Source organism: Carassius carassius, chromosome 28 (assembly GCF_963082965.1).
Source record: "Carassius carassius chromosome 28, fCarCar2.1, whole genome shotgun sequence".
In the NCBI taxonomy this organism is placed as follows: Eukaryota; Metazoa; Chordata; class Actinopteri; order Cypriniformes; family Cyprinidae; genus Carassius; species Carassius carassius.
Window position 1 is genome coordinate 27,726,168 of NC_081782.1, and position 8,462 is coordinate 27,734,629.

Below are 8,462 nucleotides of genomic sequence, written 5' to 3' on the forward strand. Positions count from 1 at the left end.
TCTGTACACACTTTATACAAGAGAACTGTACTTTAACTCTGAGGAACTTCACTATTCCTTCAGTATAAACTCTGAAATACTGGCAGCAGGTCCAACCCTGTTTACAGTTATTCCTTTTGGTGACACAATGATATGGAGAACAGTGAATGAGACAACCGGCATGTACAGATGCTGGGCCTGTGTCCTTAAGGAACACTAATGGCACGTCTATCATAATCTGTAGACAATCATAATGGGATCAAATACAATCCTACTGGATTAACTGAAATTCTGAAAGAAAGAAAATAAAAAAACTGACTAAAAGAGGCTTGAGAAAAAAAAAAGAACAGACATCTCAGTTCATTCAGAAGGATGTTCTTTGATTCTTAGATTATTCATATCGGATCCAGTTTGAACTGGCTCAAAACTCTAATTCAGTAAAATCCTTCTGAATTTGTTTCTTAGAGGCTGTTTTTTTTTCTTCTTCTTCCCCACATCATGCTCTAAATTATAATATAAATGAACTGACTAATCAATGTATTTTTTCCCCCAGAATTTTAATTCTAGGTATGATCTTATTTGATTGATAGAGGGTTCCTGTTTAGTCCCATTTGCATAGCATCTGAATTATGATAGAAATTCCATTAATATTCAGTAAGATCCTTTTAGATTAATTAATTGATTTTCCTCCTAATAAATAAATATATATATATATATATATATATATATATATATATATATATATTATTTTTTTATCAAAATCAATAAAAATTATGGAAACTCTATAAAGTCATAGTAGATTAAATGATTAATGTCATTTTCCCAGAATTCAGAAGTTTATTTTATTAATCTAGGGTTTCTGTTGGATCTCATATGCATTGACTCCTAATTATAACAGAAATTTCAGAAATATTTGATAAATCCTGTTAGATTACCTCATGAATGCCTTTTGCAATAGCATCATACATGCCATACTCTCTTGTTTGATCCTACTGGACCGTCTTGGAATTATGATATAAATTCCATTAATATTCAGTAAGATCCTTTTAGATTTATTATTTGATTTATTACTATTATTTTATTTGATTTATTAATGGGATTTTCATTTAATCCTGTTAGATCAAGTCTTTCTCATTTCATTTTATCCAGTAGAATCAGTGCTCTCTTATTTCGATCCCGTTAGGATTGGCTCACGATTACGAGAGAAATTCCATGAGCATTCCTGAATCTCCCTCAGTCCTTTGGAAACCGTTCCTTGATTTCTTCCACGATGAAAACTTATCAACTCTAATGCTTATACAAAGAATCGATATAATCCGTAGGTAATATCATAGGGAATACAGAGGTTATTTACAGCGTCTTCCAAAGACTGCCACTGCGTTATCAAGACACAGCGACCGATTCCAACAAGTCCTCATCATTGGTCTGTCCCGAGTGTCTCACGTCCTCTGTCACGCCAGGATCCTCCGTGTTTGGATCACTTTTGCGCGATCCCGCGGGGGGTCTCACCATGATGCACTGCCGGACCACCGGCTTGCCTTTGGCCGCTTTGGGACTGCAGTTGTCGCGCTCGTATTCCTCCTGGGCTTTCTGTATCTTGCGCTTTTTCATCTTGCTTTTGTGAAAGTGGAAGGTCGTGACGGACACGATTATTATCCCAACGATCATCGCGATGAGCACAAAAAGCACGACGGTGGAGGAGAACGCCTGGAACAGTTGGTCCACCCGGTCAAAGCAGGTGCCATTGCCGGTCAGAGCGGTTCCGTTTAAGGCACAGTGGGGAATGGAAAGCGCCCGTTTCTCCGAGGTCCTGGCACTCATTTAGTCCGGTTCAGGCAGTGTCTTTATTGCAGGAAAGAATAGAGGAGACTGAAAGCGAACGGAAATGTCCAGCCCTGCGAATGCGCGCGCTAAAATGCATTCATTTCTCTGGAGGGAAATAAGTCCACCTAAAATAGATCCAATGAGGAATCCAGCGTTAGAAAGGAGCATGTGCGCAGAAAGATCAATTGCATTTCTAGTCACTTTAGAAATCGTCCTTTAAAACCCGTTCAAGTCCGCACCCACCCACACACACACACACACACACACGCACACACAATCTGTTTAAGAACAAAAGCGATCTGCTTCGCGAGCCTCTGAAGGGCGCGCTCGCCGGTCGCGAACTTTCCGGCGTTTATAGCGTTTCTCTCAGCCTGTGCTCCTTTCCCCCAAGCTAGTCTTTCACGATTACAAAAAGCATTTATTTGATTCTGCGTTCGTTTCTCAACTGCGGCATTCCTTCAGATCAGCCGGCAGCAGGGCTGCACGTCAGTGACTGTCTGAGGAAAATAACCCATAAACAGGGATAACTAAACATAACTAGCTTCATCAATCAAATGAGCATGCGAAGATCTACATTAAAACCGGTAGTTTACCTGCCTCTACTGTGGGATGTCGCTGCTCCAGAGGCGAAGACCGGTCGTGGTTGCAAATTGTGGAGGAAAAGGAGCGGGATCCAGCCAATCGCAGCAGCTCGCAATGACGTATCGCCTTGGATAAACCAAACGCTCCAGCAGTCTCATTCAGACACACAGTGTGTTTAGATGACTATACATGGTTTGTTATTCAAATATATGGGGGTTAAACCAGGGTACGTGTAGTCAACCAGCGTCCCCTCCCTGTTATTTGACCGCTTATTCACCCATATTTTTCATAACTTTACGCGTAAGGGAATGGCATGCGACAACTTTATATCGTTAGGAATGAGGATAAAGAGTTAACCAGCTCTCAACGGTTACAGTGATGGGAATAGTTTAGGCGATGAATAAATAAACTAGCCTATTGTTTTCGTGGGTCGCTCAATTGGTGGCACTAAATATGGACTGTGGAGTCAATTTAAACAAGACTTTTTTATGATGTAATGAAAATCTAGAAGGAAGTGATTAACACTGGAAGTACCAGTCTGAAACGTATCGCGTATACTGAAAGGCTGTTCAGGGTGAATGGGATGTATTTTTGGTTGTTGCACGCGTTTTTAGCAACAGTTGTGTTTACTGAAATGTTTGAGCACAACACTGAGCGTAGCTGTAGGCCTAGTCTGTGTAACGCTGAATGTGTTTAATAGTGCTTGGTTTTTTTGTTTTTTTTTTGTTTTGTTTTTTGCGGATTTTACCACATAAAAACACAAGCAGCGTGTGACTGAACTGGACTGCATTTCCAGCTGGGCTGCATGCGGCCATTCATTGCTGACAGTTACTGCAAACAGAATGTAGATTATAATTTGAATTAAAATTTAAGGAATGGAATGACTTCTGTAAATGTAATTTTGAACATTTATTTTCTCTCACTATTTTAGACTCAGAAACATGCCGTGAAATCATTCACACAACATTAGATCAGTGATGCCACATAAAAAAAGGATAAATAATAATAATAAGGTGCACAAATCTGAAAATGTTGCAGTTTTTGAATTTAACAGGGAAATGTATAGCCTATAGGACTATGAATAAAATGTATTACCAGTTTAACACTTTAGATGAAAATATTGACCATAAGTTATGAAGTGTTTTATATTTTATATTTGTGCTGTTTCGTGAATTCTATTGTGTTTCTATTTTTCAATAATAGACTATTTGACGGAAACTTACCACGTAAAAGGTGATAGCTATTATTAGTACGTTTGTGTGTTTATTACTCAATATTTTATATTATCTTTCATTAAAAATGTTGAGTTCAACCTTTTTTAAATAAAGATGAAAATAATGTGGTGCATATTGTTTGTTGCTGTATGGCTGTCACGGTGTGGTGCGGGAGAGAAGCATGTAAATGAGGCAGGTAATGATACAATGTCTTTAATAATCCACACAGGGGTAATCCATAAAGGGAAGGCAGAAACACACGTACACGTCGACGAGACTGGACAACCAAACATTAAACAGAATGCAAATTAAAAGGGGAAAATTAAGGAGGGTAATTGACAAGACACACCTGAACATAATGACACAATTAACACGAGACAGAAACTAGGTCACACAGAAAACATGAGGAATTAAAAAGCAACATAATGAGTCCAGGAGCGTGACATTACTCCCCCCTCCCAGAAGGTGTGAGGAGACAGGAGGAACCCGGAGCAGGAGGAGCCAGGCGGGACCCAGGCCACAGCCATGATGGTGGCCCACGGTGGAGCCAATGGAAGGAGGAGTCATGGTGGAGGATGACCCAATGACTCCAGGGGGCTGACTGATGGCGGCGGAGCAGGTGGAAGAGGAGCCCAAGGCAGAGAGCTGATTAGCCAGGGCGACATCAAGGATCCAGAGGGCCAAGACGGAGCAGATGGCGCCGGTGACCGAGGCAGGGATCCAGAAGGCCATGGTGAAGCCAGCGCGACAGAGGACTGAGGTGGAGCCGGAGGGCAGGAGGAGCCTGACAGAGCCTGACAGAGCCTGAGGGATGGAGGGACGAGGTGGAGCCAGAGGAGTGGAGTCCTGGGGCAGCAGATGGTCGATGACAGACCAAGGCGGAGCCAGAGGGACAAGGGAGCCCAGCAGAGCTGGTGGACTGTTGGGCCACAGTGGAGAGGAGGGAGCTAGGAGTCATGGTCCGGGACTCAGAGGCTGGAGGCGGAGACAAGGGATACTCCAGCCATGATGCCGATGGAGAGTGGCAGACCCATGGCGAATGCAGTGCACAGATGGTGGGCTGAGGGCAAGCAGAGGGGATGCCAGACGACAGCGGTGGAGGAGGCTGAAGCGGGTGGGAGGATGGGTATTTTCGAGGAGCAATGGAGAGCACATTCTAGGAGCATGCACTGGAGGACACCCTCTAGAGGCAGGCACTGGAGGACACTTTCTAGGGTCAGTTACTGGAGGATCAGGAGCCCCCTCAGGGCTGGATGAGGAAACCAAGGATGAAGGAGGGCTGGACCAGACCAGCGGAGACGATGGAGAGAAGACAGGGGGCAGTTAAATTTCCAGTTCAGACTCTCAGTCTATGAGATCCTCCTCCTCATTTTGGCCCTTTTGCCATGCCGTATTCAGCTCACCCACAGCCGCAGTGCAGGGGGCGTATCTCCTCTCCGCGCTCACACCATCTGTGACTTTCTCCCTCGTGACAGGTGGTGTTGGCAGCTCACACACCTAGACTGATTTCACATCCTCTGGCTCCACGGCGATCCTCAGCTCTGTCGCTCCATGGGGCGATGGCTTGTAGGTCGCGGCAGGTTCTGGCTCTCCATCAGCAGCGGGCTTGGGCAGTACATTCCGTGCATAGTGGAGATGGTGAGCTGGGCTCTGGGTCTGTAGTGGGACTGGTGTCGTCCATGATGTCCACAGTCAAAGGCAATGTACAAGACACCAGCACCCACTCCACAAAGGCGCGAAATTCCCCCGAGGACCATCTCCGGACAACCACGCTCTGCACTGTAGAGGCAGTAGTCTGGGTAGTGGGTATGGTATGGCAATTTCCATGAATAGTCTTGAATGATTCTTAAGGGAAAGGCTCCTCTGCTCCAGCAGGAGGAGGAAGATGGCAGAGTCATCAAAACAAAAACTGACAAAAAGGAAAAACAAAACGTGGGGAAAACACGGCACTTTACTTTTCAGGGTCCGGTCTTCTGTCAAGGTGTGGTGCAAGAGAGAAGCACATAAACGAGGCAGGTGATGATACATAGTCTTTAATAATCCACACGGGGTAATCCATAAGGTGAAGGCAGAAACACACGTACACATCGACGAGACCGGACAACCAAACACTGAACAGAATGCAACTTATAGAGGTAACGTTAAGGAGGGTAATTGACAAGACACACCTGAACATAATGACACAATTAACACGAGACAGAAACTATGTCACACAGAAAACATGAGGAATTAAAATGCAACATAATTCCGGTTTCACTCCTTATTTACGCTGCACGTGTCTGCGGCACATTACAGTTTTGTTACGTCCTCCACGTGGTGCCAACTCACACCAGAAGCGGATCAGAAGTGCAGCAGTAGGATTCGCGAGACCACGTGATTTGCCTGTCTAACATTGTTTTTCTTTATTTTTGTGTTTTCTAACATGGTTGGCTAAATGTTACTGTTTTGTCCGGTTTAATTCAGTATGTTCCACTCCTACAACTCCTGCAATTAAACTTCACACCACGTCCTTTTTTTTAATTGTCCTTGTAAAAAGGATCTGTGGTGTCATATAATAATGTGAGGTGTTCAACTTTGAGGATGAACCTCTCGTCATTTATTTCTGGCCTCCCAGCAAGAATATAGTAATGTGAAATACAACTGGGAGTCTGCACATGGTGTTTATTTTGAAATGTACATGATTTTTTTTACTTCTATGTTGTATTTGCTGTGTGGTTTGGATGGTCGCCGTGATTTTGCCAAGTAAGACATATTCCTGGATCAACATCTTCTGATGATCCTGGATCAACATTATTGTCCAAAAATATAGACTTAACCCAATCCCTACCCCTAAACCTAACCCTACCAATAATTTATTCCCAAAATCAGTGGGAAATGATAGCTGTTTAACAACAGTGTACTAACTCTGGATGAAAGCCTAAAACAGATATTTCTGAAAGGTTAAGTCTCAATTCTGATTGGTTGATTGGAATGTTGTTCCAGGAACATGAAGTACTTTGTGTAATCACGGGTGAGCGTGATTTTACCAAGTACAACATGTTCCTGGATCAACATCCTTGTTGATCCTGGAACAACATTCCAATCAACCAATCAGAATTCAGTTATAACTTTTCAGGAAATATCTGTTTTAGGCTAAAAATCCGGGTCAGGTGCTTCTACACTCAGCTATCAGTTAATCAGCTATCATTTCACACTGATTTTACAGTAGGAATAAATTATGGGTAGGGTTAGGTTTAGGGGTAGGTGTAGGTATATTTTTAATAGTAATGTTGATCCAGGTTCAACAAATGTCGTACTTGGTAAAATCACGGCAACCGAAATCACGCTAACTGTGTGGCACACGTGCCGCTCAAGCGCCACTCATGCTTGCAGTGTGAAACAGGCATAATGAGTCCAGGGGCATGACAATGGCCAAATGAAAGTCTGTTTTGCTGTTAATTGTTCTGCTAGTATTAAATTCAGTGTAATAGAAAATGGTATTAAATATTTGTTGAGAAAATTGTATTTTACATATGAGGGACTGAAGAAGCATAATTGCTATCTCAGAGTTGGACTAAAGAAATTAATTTATTATGTGACTGTTGAAATTGCTGTTCAGTAAATTTTCTCCCTTCTTCTTTATTTCCTTCAACTCTCAAACACAACACAATGCAACATGTAATTCAAAATACTGGTAAATTGTTAAAAAAAAAAACAACAACTGGTAATTGTCACTAAGGAAACTGCAATATGAAGCAAAGATATTTAATTTGCTAAATTGTCAGAACATCTGGAAGTGTTTTCCAGATGACACAGTTCAGTTGTATTGCTTGCCATACATTGACTCTTTAGGATGGGGTTCGAAAAAGGACAAAAGACTGTCAAATAAAATAACAGTGCTCAGTCTGTCTGTCCAATTAAATAATTGGATGTCAAGATACGAGCAAGAGCATTAATATCCTCAGAGACCTTCACTCTGACCTCCAAGATAAAGATGATCCATACCTGCAGCACTCAAACTGAGATTTATTGCATTCCAGTGAGAAATCTGAAAGAGAAAAAAAAACACTTTGTACTGCAGTCACAACATTGGTCTGTTTATTTGAGCATCCTGACCAATGGCGTGAGTTTGGGGCAGGACTATGGATTTTTTTTTTCAGTTAATAGCAGATGGAGGGATTGTTTGGAAAAGTAGTTAGGTGGATTTTACATATTCACCTTTAGCATTATTTGACACTTGTCTGGAATGCTTTATTCTGATTGATCGAATTTTTTATAATAAGCATTAGACTGTATAAACTGACAGCTGCAATAGCCAATCAATTTCCAGAATAACTGAGCTATTTAAATAAAAAGCTAATTAAATATATTATGAAAATACTGACTGAGCATAACCTCAAAATTGCTGTACATATCCTGGCATATTGAAGCATTTGGCCACAGTGTGACCTTTCAAACGTTATGAGGTTGAGGAACCATTTACAAATTAACCCATAGTGCTACTGTAAAACTTGTTTGTTCATTATCATATCTATAAATATGTAAAGCATAGACTGTGAATTTTCTTTTGACATATATTTGTATTGTTTCATTTTTATGTGGATAAATCACATAAGTCTTATGCGCCACCCCCCCCCCCCCTCAAAAAAAATCTAAAGAAATAAGCAAAAATATAATTATTTATTTTTACGCTTTTGCATTATGTTTCATCATGACGGTTTGTATGTTAATTCATTAATGTAATGTAAAAAGAATATTAAGAACAGTATTTTTTTACTTTAATGCAGTAAAAATACTGTATGTTAAAATAAGGAAATACTACAAATATTAAATAATAAATATGACAAAATTGTTTGCTAGAGGGAAATGTACTTAATATATCTA

The 8,462-nt window shown here is 41.2% G+C and overlaps 1 protein-coding gene across 1 annotated transcript; it reads right to left on the reverse strand.

Moving 5' to 3' along the window:
- Nucleotides 1–747: 747 nt before the first annotated feature.
- LOC132108253 (uncharacterized protein C11orf87 homolog) lies at nt 748–2,613 on the reverse strand. The gene is made up of 2 exons (XM_059514926.1): nt 2,397–2,613; nt 748–1,928 (listed from the first exon to the last, which is right to left on the reverse strand). Exon 2 carries the CDS (start codon nt 1,798–1,800, stop codon nt 1,363–1,365), a length of 438 nt encoding a protein of 145 aa, XP_059370909.1. The 5' UTR covers nt 1,801–1,928; nt 2,397–2,613; the 3' UTR covers nt 748–1,362.
- Between the last annotated feature and the right edge of the window lie 5,849 nt (nt 2,614–8,462).

Excerpts from the sequence above, each read along its gene's own strand:
- LOC132108253 (XM_059514926.1), bottom strand. The coding sequence starts at position 1,800 with ATGAGTGCCAGGACCTCGGAGAAACGGGCGCTTTCCATTCCCCACTGT.